General features: G+C 53.4%; 1 protein-coding gene across 3 annotated transcripts in view; it reads left to right on the plus strand.

Moving 5' to 3' along the window:
* Positions 1 to 4,399: 4,399 nt before the first annotated feature.
* Positions 4,400 to 25,114, plus strand: part of PSTPIP1 (proline-serine-threonine phosphatase interacting protein 1) — a 40,789-nt gene continuing 20,074 nt past the window's right edge. For 2 of the 3 annotated variants that reach the window (XM_059912696.1, XM_059912698.1), the window contains exons 1-2: positions 4,400 to 4,526; positions 24,774 to 24,874. In XM_059912696.1, coding sequence (XP_059768679.1) covers positions 4,494 to 4,526; positions 24,774 to 24,874 — 134 coding nt within the window. In that variant the 5' untranslated portion in view covers positions 4,400 to 4,493. Of the gene's footprint in view, positions 4,527 to 22,556; positions 22,581 to 24,773; positions 24,875 to 25,114 lie in introns of those variants that run through there. The other variant, XM_059912697.1, reaches the window with a different exon arrangement.

Raw genomic sequence — 25,114 nt, forward strand, 5'->3', positions numbered from 1 at the left:
TCATGCGTGGTCCCGTCTCCTACTACCTCCCCTGATGGGGTCTCAGCTTTCCCCTCCCCACTCCTGCCTAGCAACCACTGCCACCCTCTGCCCCCAGCAGGAACCTGGTGCAGGTGTGGGGAGGCTCAGGGTTGCCTGGTGGCATCTCAGGATGGGGCACTGCAGTGGCTGTCCCTGTGCTGTGCTGGCAGCACCATGGCGCATTCAGCAGGTGACTCAGGACGGTGGGTCTCCTGCTCACTTCTGCTCCAGGTACCTAGGGCATCCTGGCATGAGTTTGCAATATTCTTGGGGATCACCCTCCACCATGGGAAAGGTAGATGCCTGCCTTGACTTCTCTGCCCCTGGCTGGGGAATGCAGTCTGGTGACTGGCAAGATGGGAAACCCAGCAGCTTGGGTCTCCTACAGAAGTGAGTCAACAGATGCAGGGTGCTTGTCCTTCACGTATTCCTATGCCCAAGGGAGTGTAACATTAAATAGCAAGTGAAGCACCAGGACAGGTTGAGAGAACATGGGAAAGGAAAAGACTTTATATTTTAGGACCTTTAATGGCAATTTTTCCCTTACCTTTTTAATAATAGGCCCCATACTTTCATTTTGCATTGATGCTGCAAATTACATAGCTGGTCCTGATAGAGAGCATTCAATGAGATCAAGCATGTAAAATACATGCAGGCCCTGCAGGCAGTAATACTCCCTTAGTGCTGGCTAGTATTATTGTTTTTGTTGTTTATTTGGCTCAAAAGGATGGATGAAGTGGCTTCAGGAGCCGAACCCCGCCAGAGGGCTTGCTGTGGCAATCAATGTAATAACTGATTTTGCATTTTATTCTCAATCCTCAGACCTACTACCTCTTAAATTCTTCAAGTAGATGTGTTCAAATGTCATGCAAAACAGGATGGGGCTCTGCCTGCACAGGGGGACTCCCCCCTTTAAAAAAAAGGAGAAAAGCTTGCCTCAAGCACAGCTGCCCAGACCTCAAGGCAAATTGTGTTTTGACGCAATTGCGATTGTGATTTTCAGGACTGGATTCCCCTCCCCGGGGGAGCTGGTGATGAAGGGAGGCCTGAGAGCAGTTCCCTTTTCTGAGCGGAGCTCAGATGACTCCGTCCTGCTCCTCCACCTCCCTGATGTCCCACCAATCCATCCCCTCCTCCCTGCCTGCCCATCTAGGCTTCATCCCTCTCTCAGAGTTATAACAACACCTTCTTCTTGTCTCACCCCCTCCCAACCACTTCCCCTCTGGAGAGATCTTTCTAGAACCTGTCTGTGGGTCCTCCAGGGCAGAGACCAGGTCTGTGTCCTCTCTGGGCCCCAGTCCCAGCAGGGCCTGCCAGGAGTTGGTACCCAGCAGTGTTTGTGGACCTGATGGAGAGAAGGCTGTGGTGGTCACGGTGGTTGGCTCCCAACACCCCTAACACCCCAATCAAGGCATCCCCTTCCTGAGGCCAGTGACGGTGGTGTATGAGCATGTGACTCGGTCTCATTCTGGCCAGTGAGACACACGGGGAGGTCTCCCGGGAGACTGGGTGGGGAGGACTTTGGAGAAAATGAGACAAGGAGAGGGGTCCCGTTTCTTCCTCTGTGGCTGTGTCTGGAATTGTAGACCAGAGCCGTTGCAGATGGAGGAGGGAGAGAGTCAATGAGGAGAATCACAGAGAAACTGAGCTGGGGCCCTAAGGCACTTCACCTGGAGGCCATGCTGCCTCCAGACCCCTTGTGTGGGTGATAACACACGTCCTCCATGTCAGACCCTCTGGTTTTATGTTCCTTGCGGCCAAGGCATCCTCAATAGGTGCAAATAACAAAGTGAACCTGGAAGATCACGTGCCAGGGCTGGACTCTCACCCAGTGGCACCACCAGCCCCAGCAGCCTCCCTGGACTCAGCTTTTCCAGCTACGGATCAGGGTGAGAGGTTCTGGAGGCAGAATTGGAGAAAGGAAGGATGAAACCCATTGTTACGAGAGGGCTGTTGATTACAGACACCTGTGAAGGTTAAGACATGGGCTTTGGCATCAGGCAGACCTGGGTCTGAAGCCTAGCGCTTTATTTACTGGCCTTGGGTGAGTTGCATAAACCCTTTAGTTTGCTCCTCTGTGAAGTGAGGATGATGATAACGTGAACCCCACAGGATGGGATGAGGACTAAGTGAGGTGGTCCACGTAAAAAGCTTCAGCAAGTGCTCCAAAGCCGAGCTGGCTGTTCTGGTGGCCCAAACTTGGGAGCCGCAAAAGGTGAGGTGTGGGGAGGGAGAAGACCTCTCTGCCGCAGAGTACTTTAGATTGATGTCTCCTGTTACTTCCTTCCCTGGTTGCTTCAGCCCACAACCAGCATGGCCATCCGTCCGGGGCTGCCCTGACTGGACCAGAGCCGCTGGGAAAGGAAGGCCTCATGTGTGGGAGCCTTGAGATGGACCTTGGGGGATGGGAGGATTGGCGCAGGGAAGGAAGATGAAGGAAGGCATGTCAGGAGGAAGGCTGGGGAGCAGAGGGGCAAAGTTGTGGAGGTAGGAGTAGAGAGGGTACCTCTGGGGAGAAGGAAGAGGCCTGTTTGGAGCAGAAATTTGTGAGGGGTGATGGGAGGAGCCCCTGGAGAGGCAGGGGAGAGAACCTGGCTATGAAGTTTCCTGCTGATAAGAGGGTAAGAGCCATCTATCGACAGAAAGTTTCTAGTCCGCCTCCAGAACTAGAAGCGTCACCCCATTTGGTAGATGGAAAAACCAAGGCCAGGGAGGCTGAGTCGGTGCTATCAGAGGTGGTGATACCATTGGGATAAGGAGCAACCTCAGCACTTGGCCTTCGGGGTTCAAAGTTATATTTACATTAGCTGTCTTCAGTTGCAAGCAACAGACAACCTGACTGGGGTGCCTTCAATGCTGGAGATGTTTATTAGCTTGACCCCAAGGATTCTGGAGGTAGGGGGTTACCAAGGTAGCCCCACTGCTCTGCAGCTCTCTCTGATGTGTTCTCTCTTGGGTGGTTATTGCAGAAGCGTGGGTGTGCCCCATCTCCAACCCTGGGCTTGCATAACTGGCACTTGGGCTCTTAGCTCTCTCCTGCGGCAGCTCTCATCCGTCTAATCACCACCAGTCAATGGTAAGGGAGGCATCGCCAAGGGTGGTGATTTGTGGACGAGCCTGATTCATCCCTTCTTGCGAACCCACCCTGGGCTCTGGCCCCCCTGCCAATGTCTTCTGCTGAGTGGACAGGCCCTGGCTCCCCAGGGCGGTGTCTGGAGCTCCAGCCCAGGGTTCTTCCCAAGTTGATACCAGACAGAGCCCCCAGCACCCGCCCCATCAAAACCAGAAACTCCAGTAACGTTCTCAACACTGTGTCTTTTCCAAAGACTGGGGGTGACAGATGGGGAAACTGAGGCTCAGACAGTTGGAGGGTGGATTAAGTTCCCTCTGAAGGGTAGGGCCCAGACAGAACAGAAACTGGGGCCTCAACCTGTCTTTTCAAACTCCCACGTTTATGCCTTTGTAATCCTGTCTCTCTCGGTCCAACCACATTCTTCCAGCCTGAAGACTCCATCTTCAGAGGGGGGCTTCCTGCCCCAGAGAGTGTCTAACCTGGGGACTTGGAGGGAAGGCAGTATCCATAGGCTGTTATCTCTTGGCTAGTTACCTGCTCACCCCATTTCTGTTCTTTCACGGCTCCCCCCAGCACACAGCTCTGTCTGCGCCTAGACTATGAGCTCCTTGAGGGCAGGATGTGGACTGGGGCAACGTTCACCCAGGGTTTGATGATGTTCTAGGCTTGGGTGAGCCCCTCCCTCCCCGAAACGGTTTGCTGGTGAGGGGTGGAGAGTCTAGCGTCTCTGGACCTGGTCTGGGGCGAGGCTTGGGGTGGTAGGTGACAGCACCTGGGTTCCTGCCCTCCTCCTTGCCCACAGCTTCAGTGGGCCTCAGGCTCCCTAAGTTTATGGCCGCTGAGAACGGTCCAGCTAGGGCATCGGAAGGAGGCAAGTGGAGGCAAGCAGCAGGGTGGCAGATGGCAGGCGGGGCTGCACAGGGGAGCACAGCGGCTCCACTTCCTGTGCGGCCGCGGCCCTGGAGCCTGCCCTGGGGGAGGTTGCACAAACCTACCTGCACCGGCCCCGGGCTGCCTCTCCCACTGGCCCCTGCCTCCCCACACCCCGGGGCTGGCATCCCTGCTCTCAGTCCTGCAGCCTGCACTGTGTCCTCCGTCTCCACGGGGCTGGTGAGGGGCCGGGCCGGACACTGGGACCCGCCCTCCCATCACTGGGCACCAGTCCTTCCTCATTTTGCTGCTGATTCTAGCCCCAAACAAAACAGGTTGAGCCCTTTTCCTCCCTCCAGCAGTCTCTGGCTTACAGCTGCCTTCTGAGGCACTGCAGACGGCGCCGGCCTGGAAGGGGGGCCCTGGGCCAGCCCTGCCGGGACGGGGACGGTGCGCCTGGCTCCTGGCCCTCGTTCAGCCCTGTCTGTGGCAGGAGAGGGAGTTTTGCCGTGGCAGTCGGCTGAGGAAGATGCCCCAGCTTCAGTTCAAAGATGCCTTTTGGGTGAGTGAAGACGGCTGTGGGTTTGAGCCAGTGGCGTGCGCCCCGGGGAGGCCAGCCCCGCCGAAATTTCCCTGGGGCGGTGGGTGGGGATGCGGCTCCAAGTGGGGGTTTTCTCATAAAAATAGTGGTTGACTTTTGGGCTTTATCATCGTGGAGGTGACTTGGGCTGCTTCTGAGTCGGGAGAGGAAGGGGGTCCTCAGTCTGGGGTACTGATTTCTCTGCAAACTTCAACACAGTGAGTGGGGGATAGTCTCTGTGCTCCCAGGGCTGATTTCTCCCCTGAGTGACCCTCTCCCCACAGCAGGAACTTTTTAGGAGTGTCTGATATATGGGTGGGAGCTCGAGGAGGTCTTGTGAGGCGAAGGAGGAAGGGGGTCACAGGTTTGGGGACCAGAAAAACTTGACTTTGGATCTTGGCTCTGCTATTTAGAGGCTGGACAAGTCATTTTACTTCTCTGAGTTCCATTTTCCCCCATCTATATAGTAGAGAGAGCTATTAATAAACATACCAACTGGATGGGAGGGTTAAAACAAGGTGATGTAACAAACTCCCCCGCACCTTGCTGGAGCGCCAAATGGGAATTCTCTTCCCCTCACCCAACCCCTCTTCCTTGCAGACCTTAGGGGTCCTTTGAGGAGGCAACAGGGCTGGGCAATTCCTCGCTGGCTTTCTTAAATCCAGAGCACATGTAAATCAAGCCTTTTCCTTGTGAAATTCCAGCACCCAGCTGGCTCGTGGGGGTGAAATGCTTGGCCCAGGCCACACAGCCCACAAGCCCAGTTTGGACCCCAGATCCCTTCAGCTTTTTTCCAGCTGTCTCTCAAGCTCCCCCTCTGCTCCTCAAGCTCTGGTTGTTCCCAGTGGCTCACAGGAAAAAGCTGAGACCTCTCTGGTTAGCGCTGGGGAATGGGGCTGTCCTGAGGGATCCCCTCCAGCCCTGCAGAGGACACCTGGCTCTTTGATCACTTCGCACGGCCTCAGTCGACAGCCTGGCCTCCCTGGGCCCTTTCCTAGGGCCTCCGGCCAGGAGGACGAAAGCTAACGAGCCAGGTCTTCCTTCCCTTCCAGGCCACGCTCCGCTTGGGGCCCGTGGCCAGCGTGTGAGTGGCCTGCTTCCCGCTGGCACTGATCGCACAGTGGGCAGAGGGATGCCTCTCTGGGCCTCCGTTTCCCCATCTCTACAAAGAGGGGCTGGAACCGGCCCAGAGAAGCCAAGGGAGGCAGACCTGGCTCGGCCCATTCCAAGCACCAGGCTGGCAAATGGGGCCCGTGCGAGGGGCAAGGGGTGAGGGGCTGCAGGGGTGGGGAGACAGGCCAGACAGTGAGCCATTACATCACTGCTCTGACTTAAAGTGCAAAGTCTGGGTAAAGGACAGGGCCTGAAAATCCAGGTGCTCAGTAGCCCAAGGCAGGCCAGGACACCTTGACTATATTTTAGCTCCAGGACATCTGTCCCAGCCCAGAGCCCCTGGGTCCACCTTCTCTAAGACAGAGCTGGGCCAAGGAATAGCCCTAAGGCAGGATCTGGGCAGCGGGGGATGGTACATGAGGGAGAGCAGGGTATGGTGGCAGCAGCCCACCTGTGGCAGCTTCCTGAGCGGTATCCCGCCCACGCTCTGTGCTCTCCCCACCTCTGAGCTGCTGCGGGCTTCACGGCCTACAGGTGCCCCCTCTCCGTCACTGCTGGCTCCCGGGGCCTGGGGTGAGGGTGCAGCTTCCCTAGGGAAGGCTGGAGCAGAGTGGGAGAAGTGGCCAGTGGGAGCCTTTCACACTGAGCCTGGGCAGATGCCCCAGAAGGTCGGTGGCAGCACCACTGCCCCCAGGGCTCTGAATTCTAACACCTCTCACTGGCGCTCAGCCCCGCCCAGCCCACGAGGACAGCTAACAGTTACTGAGCATTAAAGATGTGCCAGCAGCCCGTTCTCAGGACTATGTATCTATTCACCCATTTAAACCAAGGAGGTAGATGCTAGTGTTATCCCTATTATTCGCAAAAGGAGGCTGAGGCACAGAGAGCCTAAGTCATTTGCCCAAGGTCACGTAGCTGGGATGAAACCGGACAGGTTGGCCCCAGTGTCTGGGCTCTCACCCAGGTGCTTCATTGCTCTTCTAGCAACAGGGCCCATCACTGGATCTTCGGGCCACATTGGTGGAGGAGGGAGAAAAACTGTCCTTCCCACCTCCCAGAGAAGTAAGATCAGATGAGGTCCATAGAAGTCTTTTAAAGCCCAGTTTACAGACAAGTCTGTAAAACAGAAGACTTAACGATCTAACTGCCATGGGGGTGTTAGGGACAGGGCCCCGCCTGCTCCTCCCCCTGGCTTTCCCCCACCCCAGTCCAAGGCGCACCAGCTCATTGTGAGGAGGGAAACAGAAGTGTTTTCTGAGGAGCTAAGAGCTTGCATTGAAGCTTATATACTTTACTCATATGAGATGCCCTATAGCGGTTAGGGCCCATGAACTCTGATTTTACCCACAATTATAACAAGCTTGGCTGTGTGGTCTTTTAACCTATACATACAGCAAATAGTAGGGATCTACATTTGGTTAAATACTGGTGGGCCTGAACTGTTAGAGACGGTTTCACAGATAGCTGGTAGCCTGATAGCAAGAGGAGACAAAAAAATTATAAAAAGCAGACATAGTGGTTCAGAAGTGGTGGGAACATTCAGCCTGGGAGCAGACCAGTACTGTCCCTCAGTAGGCCTACATTTGCAATTTTGCCAGTGTGGCCACACAGTATTTATTTATAGCCTGCGTTTATCTTCAGCAGAACATTCAGACGCAGACCGCTGTGGGACTGAGGCAGGGGCGGTCCTGGCCACAGGGGGAGGGAAGGGATCATTTGATTTCTGTTATACACGCACAGTGATAAAGAACATCACAGCTTCGCAGGAAGTCTGTGGCTGAGCCTCAGAGCAGGGGCTGTCGGAGAGACAAGGTTGAGGACGAGAATACCAGGTGCTCGAGCTGAGGGGGCCTTAGAGCTCATATAACCTGACTCAGCACCGAGCGGCACAGAAGCCCCCAGAATGTGGGGATACCACCCCGCTTCCCCAGTACACACAGCTTTCCTTGCCAAACTGTATTGCACGAAACACCTGTCTGCCTCCTCAGTATAGGGCTGGCGAGTGCGGTATGTGTTCAGTCAATGTTTATAGAATAAGTGAATGAACAGTAAATGCATCCACGGTCCTAATGCCTTCCTGAACCTATCTTCTCCTTCATTTTACTTTAGTTACATTCTGCAAATGTTTGTTGAGAAGGGTTCACTACCAGGTAGTCTAAGCTGGGCCTCCGATCCTCACCCTCACGTCCAGTCAGATGAATGAGACTGTCTTGCCCTCAAGGAGGCCAGAATCCAGTGCTGGAGACTGAGCTTCTCTGATAACACGGCCAGGCACGGGGCACACCCCGAGGGGTGCTCCGAGCTGCGCTTTCCCCTCCTACCCCCTCATTGCCTCCCAGACCTATATGTCCAACCGCCTTTGCGAAGAAGTCACTGGATATTGCTTCAAGAGGGAAAATCTAGGTTTGGACCAGGTTTTATTAAGATCCACATCCTGTCCCACTTGGGGTTGTTAAAAGGAAAAGTAAGGGCTGCATATACTACCTCTCACTCCCTGCTCTTCCCTCCCTGCCGCCCCGGCTTTGGGCAGGAACCATCAATGGGGACAGAGAGAACAGGCCTGAACTTTTCCCTCTGACCTGAGGTCACATCTCTCCCCTTTGAGGCTGGGCTCCAGCTTCATCTGGAAACCTCTGTGCCAAGCTGGGAGGAGCTGAGCTCCCCAACAGAGGACAGAAGGAGGTACCACATCCTGGGGTGGGGGAATGACTCACCCAGGATGCACGGGGTGAGGGTGGGGAGAGGGGACTCAGGCCCCATGTGTCTGATCAGCTACTGTTGCCTCTTCCCCTTCCCAGTTCTGAGACTCTGAGGTTCCCCACTGAGGAGGAGACTGAGGTGGGGACAACCCTCTTTTCAATATAATTCTGTTTTGAATGTGTGTGGGCCTGGGTATGATTTCCTCATCTTCAAAACACCATTGTTAGTGACTGCATGGTCCTCCAGCTGGTGGATTTGGTGGACATGCTGTGATTTATTTATCCAATCCCATATTGTTGGACATTTAGGTTACTGCCAACTATTTAGTATTCTGGACAGTGATGTATGGGGTAGATCTTTGTGTATCAAGGTTTTGCACTTGAGGACTACATCTTTGGGTAGCTTCCCAGAAGAGGAGGCATTCCTGGGTGAGAGAGTGGGCCCAGTTCTCTAGCATTTGGCACTAGCAGTCACTTTGGGACCCCTCATAGTCCTCTGGCTGGGCAGGAGCCTTTTCATCCAGGAAAGAGGGACCAGAGTGACCTGGAAGGGGCTGAGAGGACTGGGCCTGGAGGGGCTCTGCTGGGAACCTAAGCCCACTCAGGCCTTGTGGGTGGACTTGCAGCAGGGCAGGGTCCTGTGGCCTTGAAGGCTGAGGGGGCCAGTGGCTGAGGAGGGGGGTCCTTCCGAGAAAAAGGGGATTGTAGAGGCAGGAGGTGGGAGAGGGAGGCCCCTGGCTGTCCTTCCTTTGCCGCCACCTACTGCCTTCCCAATGTCTCCCTGGCCATGGCTGTCAGAAGGGATGAGGATGGACTCTCTTTCTGTGCTGGCTGCAAAGCTCTTCAAGGCATGGTGTTCTGTGCAAAAAGCATAGAGCCAAGTGGTGTGTCTTGCATGCGACCTGTTGTGAAAAGTGGGGGAAATAATAAGCATTTATGTCGGCACAGGCTTGTATTAGCAATGAGAGTCTCTGGAAAGACACACAGAGAAGTAATTAAAGTGATGACCTTGGGGGGAGTCAGAGAAAAGAGACTGATGGGTTACAGGGCTGGGTGGCAATGAGCGTTGTCACTATGTATCTTTTTATAGTTTTTAATTTTTGAACCATGCAAATGTATTACCTATTGAAAAATTAAATTACACAACTAAAAATGAAAACGAGGATGTTTATTTCCTGTTCTGTGAAGATTTTTTTCTCTGAGTCCCAGCTACTTAAATCATCCCCAGAGGAGTGGCTACAGTGCCTGTTTGTTCAGTGCCTATTAGGCGCCAGGCACTGTGACAGTCATTCCATGTGTGTCCCCAAACCCACCCTGCAGGGAAGGGCTTGCCAACATCCTCCCGTCTGCAGAACGGAGGCATGGGCAGGTCAAAGGCCTAGTTCATGGTCCTACGTCCTGGACAGAGCAGGGGCACCCACCTAGCTCTGTCGGACCGCATCCCGTTCTGCCCCTGACTCCAAGGAGATTCACCAGTTCTTGGTTCAGTTGTAACTCCTGTTGGATATAAGGGTGACTCCCTATATGTTAACACTGGTTTCCATGGTTTTGGAAGTAATGTGATTTTTCTCTCCATAATTTTCTGCAAGTGATCACGGATTACGTATTTCATTAAAAGGAAAATATTTAAAAACACAACTAAGCAATTTCTGTTTTCAAGGCCAAGATGGTGTTTTTAGGCGACATTTGTAGCTCGATAGCATGAACTCTTCCACGTACTCTGTGCACACTCTGTGGTGCGTGTGCCCCCTGGGACCTGAGAACTTGGCTCCTCAGCGCCCACTCCACAGGCCGCGGTTGGCTGTCTAACGGCGATAGGTGACTGCAGAGGTCTGTGGTTGTGGTTGCCCTGCTGTTGCGATGCCTGCAGATTCTCTCCCGTAGGATTTCCTGGCAGCAGTGTCCTGGGCCAAGAACATAACCCACACCTTTGATTTTATTATTGGTGGAAAACAAGATCTGCTTCTCAAGACCCTCTTTTTGGTCTTGGAACCTCTTTTTGGTCTTTGGTGTCCAGGAACTCATGGACTTTTCCTGACTGCTCCTGGCACCTCCCCCAAGCTGGGGTTGCCAGCCCCTGGGATGGAGAGGGAGGGCCTTGCTTGGGTTTGGAAAGGTTGGTGAGGATTTGGGACGTGGCAGGAGGGCAAAGGGTGCTCCAGGTGGAAGGAGTGGCACAGGCAAAGGTGTGGAAGGGGGAGAGGGCACAGTGGGTTTGCAAGGCGGTTTTCTGGCCCAGAGGACTGCGTAAGGTGACTGGTAGGAAGGGGAGGCCCTTGCCGGCTTGTGAAAGGTCTTGACCAACCTTGAGTGAAGGCAAAGATGCGTTCTTCCTTTTTGCACCCTCTCCAGTGACGGATGTTTCCACTCATGCAAAGAGGCTTGGAGGCTGCAGGCTGTGGGTAGGATGCCCGCCCACCTCGCCTAGAGCCTGGCTGACGCTGCAAACCACACGATGGAGGGAACGTGTTGTGGAAACTGAAACTGCCTCACTTCCAGCTAGAGAGAGTGGTACCCTGTGCCCTGGGGGCTGCCCATGCTAGGGCTCCCTGCTGGGCTAGCTCCGGAAGGTCCCTCCCTCATGGGCTCAGTCACTCCCTGTCTTCCAGTCTCAGAAGGGGAATAGGCCTCTTTGAAGCTTCCACCCTCACTCGCTGAGGGGGACCTGGAGAACCCTTTCCCCCCTCTGAACTTCAGTTTCCTCATCTGTAGGACGTCAGAGTGATTCTCACCTAAGATAAAGGCTTTGAAGATGGAGAGGCTCAGGGGACCACATTCTTCTGCTCAGCATTGGGAGTTAGCAGACCAGGAACAGATCCCAAGGGATCCCCACTTATAATTGGATAGGCACCTGCAGGGTGAGCCTCATATGTGGATCCTCCCAGTCTCAGGCTGCCTCCCAACTCTGTTCACCATTGCATATTAAATTCCACCATTAGAGAGTCATTCCTATGGCTTCAGGAGACAAGATGCAATAGCCCCATGAGGTTGTTATTCTTATTCCTGCTTTATAGAGAAGACTGAGGCTTATAGAGGGGATGTGGACCTGGGGATGCCACCCCGTTGGACTTTGGGGCTGCTGGGCTAGGCCTGGCTGCTACCTTCCCAGGCCAGTTCAGAAAGCCCTTGGCGTCAGTGAGAGTGTGTGGTGGTTTGCCGAGACCTGGTACCCTGAGCGATGGGTGACAGAGGAGGCGGGTGAGTGACATCCCCTTCTGCTGGTGTTGACAGGCCACCCACTATTGGGCAACAGGAAGTGTCTGCTGGTGCTCCAGAGACTAGCAGCCCGGGTGGGGATGGGGCAGCCAGATGGGATCAGGGCTTCCCAACTGCAGAAATGGAAAAGCAGAAGCTGAGCTATACTGGAGAGGAAAAGGGGGTGATGGGCTGAGTCAGGAGAATGCTTGACCTGTTCAAGGGACAAGGAGGCCTGTGTGGCTGGGGCAGAGTGATAGAGGTAGACAGTAGTTGGAGATAAGGTCAGAAATGTGACAGGGATCAAAAATCCCAACGCCCAGGCACTGCCACAGGTCAATTGCATGCAAATTTCAGGGTGGAGGAGCAGTATTTTTCAAAGTTCTCCAGTTTCCAAAGTGCCGCCAAGGCTGGGAACCATTGGTGTAGATCACTGTGGTGTTTCGGATGCATTGCTGTTGCTGACAATGAGCATATATCTGGCTTTTACCATTTACGTGACCTCATCTGACTCACTTGTGAATGAGTAGAGGGTAGAGGGTTGTTTTTTTTTTTAACCTTATAACCTTATACAATTACTTTTTTTGTGGTCAGTATACGTAACGTAAAATTTACCATTTTAACCATTTTTAAGTGTGCAATTAAGTGGCATCAGTACATTCACAATGTTGTACAACCATCACCACTATCTATTTCCAGAACTTTTTCAAATTTCAAACAGAAATTCTCTACCCCTTAAATAATTACTCCCTATATCCCTCTTCTCACCTCTTACTCTGCTTTCTGTCTCTATGAATTTGCCATGCTAGGGACCACATATAAGTAGAATCAGACAATATTTGTCCTATTTCATTTAGCATAATGTCTTTAAGGTTCATCCATGTTTTAGCATGTGTCAGAATTTCATTCCTTTTTATGGCTGAAAAATATTCCAATCTACGTATATACCTCATTTTGTTTATCCATTTATCTGTTATCGGGCACTTGGGTTGTTCCCTCATTTTGAATATTGTGAATAATGCCGCTATGAACACAGGTGTACTAATACTGGTTTGAATGCCTGCTTTCAATTCTTTTGGGTATATACCTAGGAGTGGAGCTGCTGGATCATATGGTAATCCTATGTTTAACATGTTGAGTAACTGCTAAATTATTTTCCCCAGCAGCGGCTCCATTTACATTCCCATCAGCAATGCACGAAGGTTTCAAACAAACAAACAAACAAAAAAACCCAAAAAAACAAAACAATGCACAAGGGTTCTGATTTCTCCACATCTTCACCAACACTTGTTATTTTCTGTGTGGTTTTTTCCCCCAATCATAGCCATCCTAGCAGGTATGAAGTGGTATCTCTTTTTGGTGTTTTGGTGTTTTTTTTAAACTTTGCCTCTTTATTTTATTTTTTTAAAGTTTATTTATTTATATGGCCATGCCATGCTGCATGCAGGATCTTAGTTCCCCTACCAGGGATTGAACTGTGCCCCTTGCAGTGGAAGCTCTGAGCCTTAACCACTGGACTGCCAGGGAAGTCCCTCATTGGTGTTTTGATTTGTATTTCCCTGATGACCAATGATGTTGAGCATATTTTTTTATATTTATTGGCCATCTGTATATCTTCTTTAGAGAAATGTTTATTCAAGTCCTTTGCCTACTTTTGAATTGGGTTGTTTATCTTTTTGTTGTTCAGTTTTAAGAGTTAGTTTTTGTATATGGTGTTGAGTCCAACTCCATTCTTTTGCATGTGCATATCCAGTTTCTCCAGCACCATTTGTTGAAAAGACTGTCTTTTCCACATTGAATGGTCTTGCCATCCTTGTTGAAAATCAGTTGACCATATATGTGAGTGCTTATTTCTGGCTCTCTGTTCCATTCCATTGGTCTGTATGTCTGTCCTTATGGCAGTACCACACTATATTAATCACTGTAGCTTTGTAGCAAGTTTTGAAATCAGGAATTGTGAGTCTTCCAACTTTGTTCTCTTTTTTTTTTTCTCAAAATTATCAGCTATTGAGGTCCTGAGTTGAGGTGTTTTTATTTTTTTAATTTTTAATTTTTTAAAATATAGTTGATTTACAATGTTGTATTAGTTTCAGGTATACAGCAAAGTGATTCAGTTATACATATTATATATTGATATATTCTTTTTCAGATTCTTTTCCATTATAGGTTATACAAAATATTGAGTGTAGTTCCCTGTGCTATACAGTAGGTCCTTGTCGGTTATCTATTTTATATATAGTAGTGTATATCTATCTGATAATCCCAAACTCCTAATTTATCCCTTCCCCCCTTTTCCCCTTTGGTAACCATAAGTTTGTTTTCTATGTCTGTAGATCTATTTCTGTTTTGTAAATAAGTTCATTTGTATCTTTTTTTTTTAGATCCCACATATAAGCGATATCATATGATATTTGTCTTTGTCTGGCTTACTTCACTTAGTATGATAATCTCTAGGTCCATCCATGTTGCTGCAAATGGCATTATTTCATTCTTTTTATGGCTGAGTAGTATTCCATTATATAAATGTACCATACCTTCTTTATCCATTCATCTGTCGATGGACATTTAGGTTGCTTCCACATCCTGACTATTGTGAACAATGCTGCTATGAACATTGGGGTGCATGTGTCTTTTTGAATTATGGTTTTCTCTGAATATATGCCCAGAAGTGGGATTGCAGGATCATATGGTAGCTCTATTTTTAGTTTTTAAAGGAGCCTCCATACTGTTCTCCACAGTGGCTGCACCAATTTACATTCCCACCAACAGTGTAGGAGAGTTCCTTTTTCTCCACACTAGATATGTTTTCATAGGTGAGGAAACTGAGGTTTGAGCCTTCCTGAGGTTGCCAACCTGGACTGGCCACCAGTCTATGACAAACCCCCTATAACTCTCCCAAACCCGGACATACTTGGGGATGGTGGGCTCCTCCTTACAGATGCCCTACCTCTGGCCCCCTGAGAAGGCCCATGACTTCTGAGCTTCCTTGAGGCCCCACCAGCTCTCACTCTTCAAGGAGGATTGTCCCACAGGCTGGGGTCACCGACTTCTTCAGAGGATCATGAGAAGGCCCTGAGGGAATTGATGTCCACCCTGGCCTGGGCCTGCCTAGACCTGAGGGGCCTTTGAAAATCAGGACTTCTGACCCCCAACTGCCCAGATGGCAGCCACTGAAGCAGAAGGGGTCCTCTTCTTTGTCACCTCTTGAATGTTTTCCTTTCATTTGGACCAGCTCTGAGCCCACTCTCCCAGGCCTGGGGACCCCAGACTGCAGGTAGTAGGAAGGTCCAGGAGGTCAGCTGGGGTCAGTCCACGCAAGCAGGGTTGAGGTGGTAGGCAGGGAGGGGATCAACACAGAAGTCTGGATCAGTGTCTCTGGAGCTGTCGTGAATACTAACAGCTTGGGCTGTGGGGGTCTGCACAGCGTAGGGCAGCACCGTAGTAGGTGCTGTGCTGGCGTCTGCAATTTTTCTCAGTCTGACCCAGAAGAGGATGGAAATTGACACTGGAACCAAAGGAACAGTGTGGCTAATTCCAGGGCCATGGGAAGACCAGAGGCTGAGACTAGGTCTTGGGTCAGGGCGGGAGCTGCCATGAGCCCGCTGGAATTTTATTTTAGTGCTCAGATCACCCCCCAACCTTAGAGGGACTGCAGATTCACTGAGGGGAGGAGTTTGCACTCCAGGGTCCAAAGGTCTTGGTTTGAGTCCTACCAACGTATGGGTGCAAGTGAGGGGCTGAGTGGGAAAGGTAAGCAGTGAACGGTTCCAGAGAGCACAGGCTTCCCTCAGGCAGCCCCAGCGCCCCAGAACCCTGGAGGTGGCATCTTGCTCCGCTTAGAGATGTGTTTTCCCACAGTGCTGCTCTATGCCGGATGCACACTGGCTGTGTTGGGCAGGGTGAAGCAATTTCCCAGTCTCCAACACAGAACCCTTGCTTGGAGGGCGCCGTCTTTGTCTCTCACACTGCCTTTAGAACCCGATGCCCTGCTTGGATTCCACTGCATTCATGGTGTGGCCCTGGTGAGTCCCGCCACTCTCTCAGCCTCTGGCTCCTTGTCTGTATTAAATCCATTACTGTGGTTAAAAGGTAGACGTGGTGAAATGAATGTTAACGGCCTAGGGCAAGAAGCCCCGCCTATAGACCCTCAGCAGGTACAGGAGCCCAGGAAGCCCCTGGGCTTGGAGGGCGTTGCAGCCAGAGCCCAGGGTCAGCTCTGAGGCCCAGAACCTACCAAGGCCGGCAGAGGAGGCTGAGGGACCTAATCCAGGGGCTGTGGGTGTCTATTCCTGCCTTTGGGGAAAGGTGTGAGGAGCGGGGATCCCCTGCAGCCCCAGGGGCCCATCTCTGTCCCTTGAGCAAGTCTCAAGCCCAGAGGAGGCTGCCAGCCCTCACCCTGAAGCCATTCACAGCTACCAAGCAAGACGCCCCACGTCAGCCCGGTGAGGGTTTGGAGTCCAGTGTGCGTTCCGCTATACGGGTGAAGAAATTAAGGCTTAGAGATCGGAAGCATGCAGTCGATTGGATGCCAACCAGCTAGGATTCAAACCCAGCTCTCCTTTTTTTATTTCCTTTCTTGGTTTACTTTTACCTGATATGTACTAATCACCATGGCCACCATTTTCCAGGAGCTCCTTAAGTGTCAGCGTGCCCTTTGTTGGGCTCCTACATATATTATATCATTTAGTCCTCAGAGCCCCAGGGAAAGTGGACAGTGTGTTCACACTCGTTTTACAGAGGAGGGACTCTGTGCACAGGAGGTTAAGTAACTTGCTCAAGGTCACACCATCTGTGTGCATGGGACTGGCCAGGACTAGGACGCAGTGCCTAGGGTCTTCCCACACCCCCTACCTGGACTTTCTCTTGTGGAGGTGTTCCCTGTGGGCCATCCTCTGGCAGGTGTAGGAGGTGTGGGAGGGGTGATAATTGGGGAAGGGGACGTGCAGAGACAGCGCCTGGGCCACAGATGCCGGTCCCCAGTCCCTGGCCGGTCACTTACAAGCTGGAGCCCGTGCAGCAAGGAGCCCTGTGCAGCTGGCCACATGCAGGGGATGGTCAGGGCCTGTCCTTGCTGACGGGTCAGAGTCTCCTCCGGGGCTCAGCGTCTGGGGTGGCTCAGGTCCCTTCTTCCCTCCAACCACCTTCCCTACCTGCCCTCAGCCCTGGCCACTGCTGGATCCTACAGGCACCCCCCCCCCCACCCGCGCCTAATCAGCTTGGTGGGGGGCACTACAGAGGAGCTGTGTGACCTGGGCAAGTCACTCACCTTGCTGAGCCTCCGTTGCTCACCTGTGACATGGGGCAGTAAGGGCACAGTCCTGACACTGCAGGCTTCTCTGGGAATTAGAGGCATGGAGAACACTGGCCTCTACCCGTCCACATCCCTCCCATCCTCTTCCCTTCCCCTGAACTTGGAACCCGGCCCTGGATCCTCGTTACCTCCGGGAGGGTCCCACCACTTGGTCTGCCTGACTCAGGGCTCCGCCTCAGCTGGCCTCAGGCTACCTCTTCAGACACCTGCTCCAGCCCCTCAGACCCCTCACTGCTGCTCCTGCGGGGCTCCTCAGACCCCTCACTGCTGCTGCTGCGGGGCTCACGGCTCTGAGCATCAAGCTTCCGGCCTCCCAAACCCGAGCGGCTCATCCCCACCTCCAGGCCTCTTCCCCAACTCGTGTTCACTCCCTGCCCCACCTCTTGTGCTAACTTCTACACATTTTGGTTTCATAAAGCAGGAGGGAGAAGTGGGGGATCGAGCTGGGCCTTTAAGAGCAGAGGGGAAGTGAGATGTACATCACAGAATGGGGGAGGGCAGTGCAGTAGAGGAGGCCCTTCCTGCTTGACGCTGCAAGAGGCCTATTTAAAAGAACAAAGTCTGAAGCGGCGTGGCACACCCACACAATTGCTGTTTGAGCCTGGACAAGTTACGTAACCTCTCTCATCCTCGCATTCTCCCCGGGTCGGTATTACTGAGATAAGAGGCCCCAGGTACACACAGTTGGTCCCCTTCTGTTGCTTGTGTTGTTCCCCTGGTCCCCACACCCGGCTCTGTGGGATTCCTGAGAGCTCCTGAACATTCACAGGGCTCCAACAGGGCCCCTGAAGGCTGCAGGTAACCATCAGTCCCCGGCCTCCAGATTCCCCAAATCTTGGGGCCCAGCTGGACCCCAGGTCAAGGGCCTGGACGTCTCAGGGGCCCATCCAGCAGGGCTGCTTGAGTAAGGGGCCCTCTAATGCCCAGGGGAGACCTCAGACTGGGGCTCAGTGGAGAACTAGAGACCTCTGGAAGCTCATTTCTGATCCCAAGCCCCTATCAGCCCAGCTGAACCCCGAGTAGCTCATCTAACCACACTCAATGGGCTTTTGTTCCTTAAAAGTAAGCTTTCTTGGCTCTCTCCCTTTGACACCTATCCTGGGCCATCTTAGAAAAGCTGTAAATCACCCCACATTTGTCTGCTTATGAATGGACCCCTCCAGTCTCTGAGTCAGGGGACACCTAGACCCAGAACACCTAGTTCAGCACATCACCTGAGGCTCGAGTCCTCTCTGCGGGATTCCTAACCTGATTATAGACCCTGGCGATGGGGCATTCTCCATCCATCAGAGCGGCTCACCTGTGTTGCACATTTGGGGCCACTCGGGCTCTTGGAAAGCCCTTCTTTGTACTGAACTGGAGTTCGCCTCTCTGGGGGCACCAACCACAGACACTCCCTCTGCTCCTGATGGCCCCACAAAGGTCTGCAAATGACCACATTCCCCAATGGCTCCTCAAGGGCTGAGACTAGGGAACTTCTCTTTACCCAACCCTCCTCCTGGGGTGCTCTGGGTAAGCAACCGGCTTGCTCACTAAAGTCTCTGGTCCATCCATCCATCCATCCATCCATCCAAGCCATACGTGGGTGTCTGGTCCTTTGCTTTCCCTCAGTTTAGCAGCCAATAATGGTGGAGATGCGGGGTACTAGCTGTGAGGCAGTGGAAAGAGCCCGGCTGCTACTCACTGACTTATCCTCTCTGAGCCTCAGTTTCCTTATCTGTACAATAGGGATAATAATACATTGTACAAAATAGAGGGGACAAGTCTGTCTGGCTTATTTAAAGGTGCTGGATAATGAGTCATTGAATTGCAAACAAATGGTCTGCTGTTCTCCATGGGGCAGCTCAGGAGCTGTCATAAAGCCACGTCAGCTCGAGGGCCTCCCTAAGACGCTTCCTCAGCCTTTGTCCAGTGTATTTGCTGAGTGTTGCTGTGCAGACCTGGGCACCAGGACCCAGTAGGCAAACAGACCCACGTTCTGCCTTCAGGGGGCTGCCTTCTCCAGAGTTCAGTGCTTACTACCTCAGGTGTGCTGACAATCCCAGTGGTTTGGTTTCTCAGCCCACAGCAGACAAGCAACAGTGGACTAGTTGTTAATAAACCAGCCACGGTAGGCACCTTGGCCGCAGAAAACTGTTAAACTGCGGTGAAGGGAGAGGGCAAAGCAGCCCGGGCACCATGCGGCCTATAACCACGTTCAAAATCGCAATCCTTGGCTTCTGGGGCTGCCTGAGATGAAGGGAGTAAGTCCAGTCTCCCTGTTCCGTCTCCTCTTCACTAGTAAAAGGTGATTTAAAAAAAAAAAAAAAAAAGAAAGAAAGAAAGAAAAATGTTAGAAAAAATGTATAGGGCTACCTTGGAGGTCCAGTGGTTAAGATTCCACGCTTCCACTGCAGGGGGCGCAGGTTCCATCCCTGGTCGGGGAAGTTCTGCATGGCGCCTAGCAACCCAAGAGCACGTCAGTTATTAGGAAGGTGTTTGACAAGCATGGCTAGCATTTTACAGAACGGTTTCTGAACTTGGTAGGGTGCAAGCAGGAAACTTAATGTTTTTCCTTCCACCTTCCAAAGCCGCTGGTAGCTCTCCCTTCCTCTACCCTGGGCACGTGTTAGAGCGTTTCTAGTCCTTTTCAGGTCTAGCTCCCTCCATTTCCACCACATATCAAAATCTCACTCTTGTTCACTTGAAAGCTTCCCAGTCTCCCCTCTTGGCCTGTGACTGGAAGCCGATGCTGGGGACAGAGAGCAGGTCGTCTCTGCGCTCGCCGTGTTCTGCCACCTCCACTGCCTGCTGCTTCTGTGTCTCCACAGGCGGCGTGGGGCGCGGGCTTGGAAGCTCTAAAGGGGTGAAGTGTCTTATTTCCCTGGTGCTGCTGTAGCCGGTGGGACGGGTAGCAAACGCACACAGGTCAGCTCTTCCTCTCCTGGCTGTCTCGGCGGGTTCTTTGGTGACCTGGCGTATCCCGCTCCGTCCCCTGCAGCTGTCCACGTCTGACCCCTCCCAGCTGCTCCCCACCGTCCACTCCACGCAGCTTCTTTCGGGGGCTCTTCCCTCGCTGTCAGGCATTTCTCACCAGCAGAGGCTTACTACAGGCAGCTCTTCCCAGCCACCTTCCCGGCCTCCGCTTGGTTCCCAGGAAACACATGGCGCCAGTTCCCAACTGCTCCCTCCCCAGGCCTCACTCCCCTCAGGCAGCTCCAGCCCACCCCGGGCTTCTTCCGACTTCTCTAGGTAACACGCAGCCATGGTTGCCATGGCTTCCAAAAGCCAGCAGACAGACAGCAGCCTCTCTGCTGGAAAGGCAATTGAAGGTCACTTCCTCTCCCTAAACCTGTTTCACAGTCAGGAGGCCCCAGAGAGGGCAAGGGACTTTACTAAGACTACCCAGCTTCTTCCTGGCAGATCAGACCTGGTACCAAAACCCAGGCCTCTCCCTCTAAGGTTAGAGGTTTAGCTGTCCCCTGAGGGACTTTATATTCTGGAATTCCACGTAAGGAAACATTTGAAAAGGCTTCTGCAGCCTTTTAAATGGACCCCCTGGTGGGGGAGGGTGTGTGGTAGGGAGATAACTTGTTTTTTCCAGCCTGGCGCATCTGGGTTCTGTCTGGTGCGGGGGTGAGAGGCAGGCAGGGACAGGGTAGGGCGTGGGGAGCTGCCACTTGCTGAACAGCCACTGAGCCTGGGGCTTTGCAGAGAGTTGAGGGAATGAGCCAAGATCTGGTCTGGGAGAGCTGGGTTCAAATCCCTGCTGTGCCCTTCAGGGCCCCTGAGCAGATTAGGTAACCTTTCTGGGTTCCATTTTTCTCATCTGTAAAATGGGGGTAATCCCGGCTCAGGGCAACCTCTGACCTTACGTTTACTATTCTCATCTGTGTACATTATGTCAGTGGCTTCTCAGATCAAACCTAGGTGGTGGGAACAATTAGGCTTCTTTTTACAGGGAGGGAAGTAGAGGCTGAGAATGACCAGGACCACAGGGTGGGGTGTGAACCCGTATCTGGTCTGCTGAACTCTGTCCAATCTCTCAGGCCAAGCCCGGGCCCCCTCCCTGACTGGGCGGCCAATCTGCCCTGATAAGGCTGTGCCCTAGAGGGTGGGTTATCAGGGCCAGGAGAGGTTGGCCTCTGCCCTCACTTCCTCCATAAGGAAACCAGGTCCCGAGAAGGGAAGTGGCTTGCTTGGCACCCTGGTCTCTGTGGCCTAGCCCATGCAGCCACCAAGCATTGTATGGGTGTAAAAAGGAGGAAGTGGCAGTGTGTACAAAGGCGAGTGGGGGCATGGCAGGGCCGGGGCCAGCTGGTGGGCCTGGACCGTGGCTTACAGCCAGAGCCACCCAGAGAAGGGAGCAGGTGGGCCGCCCCTGAGCACAGCCCGGCACTCAGGCCTCCCGCACGCTGCCTTCAGGCTGAGGTAGGACTATGCTTCCTCCTGCCAGAGTTGTCCTGAGCACCTCCTCCTGCAGCCCCGATCTGACCCCTCTGCAGAGAAAGGGAGGCCCAGAATGGCCACACAGTGCGGGCGGCAAGGCCTGGGTTCCCACATCTGGCTTGAGGGAAGTCTCCCAAAAGAGGGGACCGCACCTGCCTGCCACCTGGCGCCCTCCCCTGGGGTGGATCGCCCTAGTGCCACATGGTGAGGGTGGGGCCTCCGGCTGCTTGCCAGCTCTCAGCAGCTCGTCTGCAGAGCCAGCCCGGCCCTTCTCCAGGGCGGCGTTCCTCTGACCCAGCCTGGGCACAGAGCTGGCCTCTGTGAATCCATGGTAACTGAATGACAGACGGAAACACAGCTTTGGTTTGAGGCAGAGAGAATTTGGGAAATCATTTTCAAAAGTTTTTTTTTTTTTTTTAATCATTTTTTGATGTTTCAAAATGTAAAAGAGTTGCTCGACTGGCTATTGAATGACTGATGTCGGTATGTGAGTTTGGGAACAAGCTGACCTGGGTTCACATCCCAGATTCTGATCTTTACCAGCTGAGGAACCTTGGGCAGTCACTTCCCCTCTTTTCCTCCTCATCACCGTCCTTACCTCCCTGGGTGTGTGGTGTTTTCAATAAGAAAACAGCTGTGATATTCTTGGTATGGTGTGTGGCAAGTGGACTCAATAAATAGCAATTTCACAGAGGGCAAGGCCACAGGCAGGTCTCACGTGACAGAGGCTGCAGGTAGACAGAAGGAGATGGGAGGCCCTGTCTTCTGGTAGCTTCTGCACTGTGGAAATGGCAGCCTGAGACTGTCAACAAGGGCCCTGACAGGGAGCCCTGGACACCAAGAGGGTGGAGCTGGGTAGGTGCAGGGAGGAAAGGCCAGGATGGGCCCCCTGGAGGAGGTGACTCTGGTGCTGGACCTTAGACAGTAAGCCTGCAGGACTGATTGATTAAGTGACTGAATGATTGGTTAGTTCATTTCCTCAGCAGTTTCCTGAGTCCGGCTGTGCCCAACTCTGAGCCATGAGTCAGAAGCCCTGGAGGAAGAGGCAGTGGTGGGGTGGAGGAGGGGTACAGGCTGGCAGGGAGCAGCCCCCAGGGAGTCAGGCACTTCCTTGGAACAGTCTAGTCACTTGTGACGGTGGTTCACTTGGCCAAAGCCCCTGCCGGCACCAGTGTGCTCTGAGCAGGGGCTGGACCAGACTCTCAAGCCTGCAGTGCTTTGGGGACTTGAGCTCCTGAGGACCCAGCCTGCAGGACCCCTCTGCCTGCCACCTCCTCTAGAATGGCCAATGTAGGTTTGCTTTTGCTTCTCTTTCCACTCTGGCGGTCTCAGTAAGGACAGTGGGGTTTCCCTGGGGAGTGGGAGCCGGGCATGGGGCTGGGAGGGAAGAGGAGAGCGTCCGCTGCAGGGCTGGGCTTGGTCAGCGTCTCCCTGCTCAGGCCCCCCTCCCAGAGGCATCGGGGAGTAACAGCAGGTGCCCTGCAAGTCCAAATCCTTGTCCTGCCTCTGCCTGTAGGACCTCAGGCAGGTCCTTCCCTTCTCTGGGCCTCAGTTTCCCCAAGGACTGAGGGGCACTGGACAAGATGCTTCCCAGTTCTGGTGGTCTATGGAATTTGGCCCTGAATATTGGTGTCCAGCTCAGAGTGACCCTCTTGAGGGGGAGGGCAGATCCATTTTCCTCCCTGGCTGCCACAGGCTTTAGTCCTGGGGGTCTGGAGGGAGGACAGAGGCTGAGGGGCAGGAAGCTGTGGTCTGCTGCCTGGTTAGTAGGCAAGTGGCCCATGAAAGCTACAGAAATGGAAGCCTGGTGCACACCAGCCTGGACATTGCAGTGGACAGGCCTGCAGGGGTTGGGGGGTTGACTTCCTCCTGCTGGGGTTCTGAGTAGTCAGCCAAGGCCCAGGCCTGCTGCTTGTCACCCAGTGGGCAGCTGAACCTGGGTCTCAGGAATTTCTAGTGCTGCTTATGGAGGAGGGTATGAGCTTGGCATCCTAACCATCCTACAGGCCTGCAGATTCCATTATTCTGAGTTTGCTGAAGGTGGGCTGGGCCTGGCACGGGGCCATCTGGAGCAATTTATGGCATCTCTGCCCTTCTCTACCACGTCTGATTCTCCTTAGACCTTGAAGAAAAACACCTTCTCCTCAAGTACTACCTCCCGCCCCCAACTTCCTACACCAGCAGCTCAGAACCCACTCCAGGGGTGAGAGTCAGATCAACAGCAGGATGAGTGGCAGAGAGGCAGCTGTGTCCTGAGAATTCCCCAAGATGGCCCTCTCCCCACCATCCTGGCTAAGAGGCGGACCTAGGGTGTGCTGGGTGTCCTGGGGTGCTAGGTGTGTCCTAAGTGTGTGCTAGGATGTGCCCTAGCCCTGACCCTCAAGGCCCACCTCAGCAGATGGGTGCAGGAGCCCAGCGTCGCATCTGGTACACAGCAGATGATCAGGGAACAGCAATTGCTCTTGTCTCTGCAGAGGCTCTAGAGTGCAGGGGTGAAGGGCACGGACCCGAATAAGACAGCCTGGGTTCAATGCCACACCTGCTGCTTTCAAGCTGTGTCACCCTGAGTACACTTCACCCATCTGTGCCTCAGTTTTCTCACTTGGACCCCTGAGATAAAGAGGGTAATTGAGAAGGTGACAGGAGTGAGCAGTGTTGGGCACCCCGTAAGGCTGTCATCACGGAGCCTTGGTGGGGACCCTTCCCATGGCTGTCTTAGACTAGAGTTGCTGTGTCCTGACTATGAGCTCTGATCCACGAGGGGCTCACCTACACCTGGTACCTCCACAGATGGGGGACCTACTGTGTGCCTGTGTGAAGCTGTTACCGACCAGGGTTCTTGGCCTCCTTAATCAATAGAAATTGATCAGAGGCCAGACAAGAAGTTCAGGCAAGGCTTTATTGGGGCCCCTATTGCAGCAGGGGGGAGCGAGAACAAACAACAGTTTCCCTTGTTTGCCCGCTCGCTCAAGGGGGGAGAACTTGTTCTTTATACGGGGTGAGGGTAGGGGTGTGTCCAGGGGTCGGGCTGGAGGGGTGGCTTAGGTGGTCTGCCCGCCCCTTAGCTGGTGTTGCATGCAGCGAGCTTTTGCTCCCGACCCACTGCTTTTGCTCCCCCGGCTCTTCAGAAGTGGCAGTTGAGGTTTCTTGGGTCTTTTGTATCTTTTGGTCCAGAATTTGCCCCAAATGCACATGCACGCCGTTATTTTTAGTCCCATATAATTTCTTTGTATTTTGTAGCTTGAGGAGAGGTGTGTCCAGGTGCCAGCACTGCAGCACTGCAGCAAAGGGGCCCAGGTCCCAACCTGTCTCAAAGCCAGGCCCTGAATCCCAAGAGCTCGTTCTTGGATAGGGCAGAGCGGGGCAGACGGGGAGGCCAGGCTGGAGGAGGTCAGCAGGGTCCTCACCAGGCTGCAGTCTGTGTTCCCCCGACCCACGCAGCCCGGCTGCGGCCCTCACACGTCCCTCTGTCCTGTGTTCCAGTGCAGGGACTTCACCGCCCACACGGGCTACGAGGTGCTGCTGCAGCGGCTGCTGGATGGCAGGAAGACGTGCAAGGACGTGGAGGAGCTGCTGAGGCAGAGGTGAGCCCCTCACCCCAGCCCCTGGGAAGTGGCCGAGCCCCCATCCCGGCCGAGCTGCCGGCTGGGCGCCCCCCCCCCACCACCACTCTAAGAAGTCAGGAGCGAGACTCTCCTGTTTCTCCCGACCTGGGCCTCCCCAAAGTGGGCAAATAATCTGATGTTCCTCCAGATGTCCTTGAATTTAGCCAACACTTATTTAGACAAAGGACTGGAGGCTTAACCTTCTCAAGGAGGAGCCCG

This window comes from Balaenoptera ricei, chromosome 2 (genome assembly GCF_028023285.1).
Source record: "Balaenoptera ricei isolate mBalRic1 chromosome 2, mBalRic1.hap2, whole genome shotgun sequence".
NCBI classification, from domain to species: Eukaryota; Metazoa; Chordata; class Mammalia; order Artiodactyla; family Balaenopteridae; genus Balaenoptera; species Balaenoptera ricei.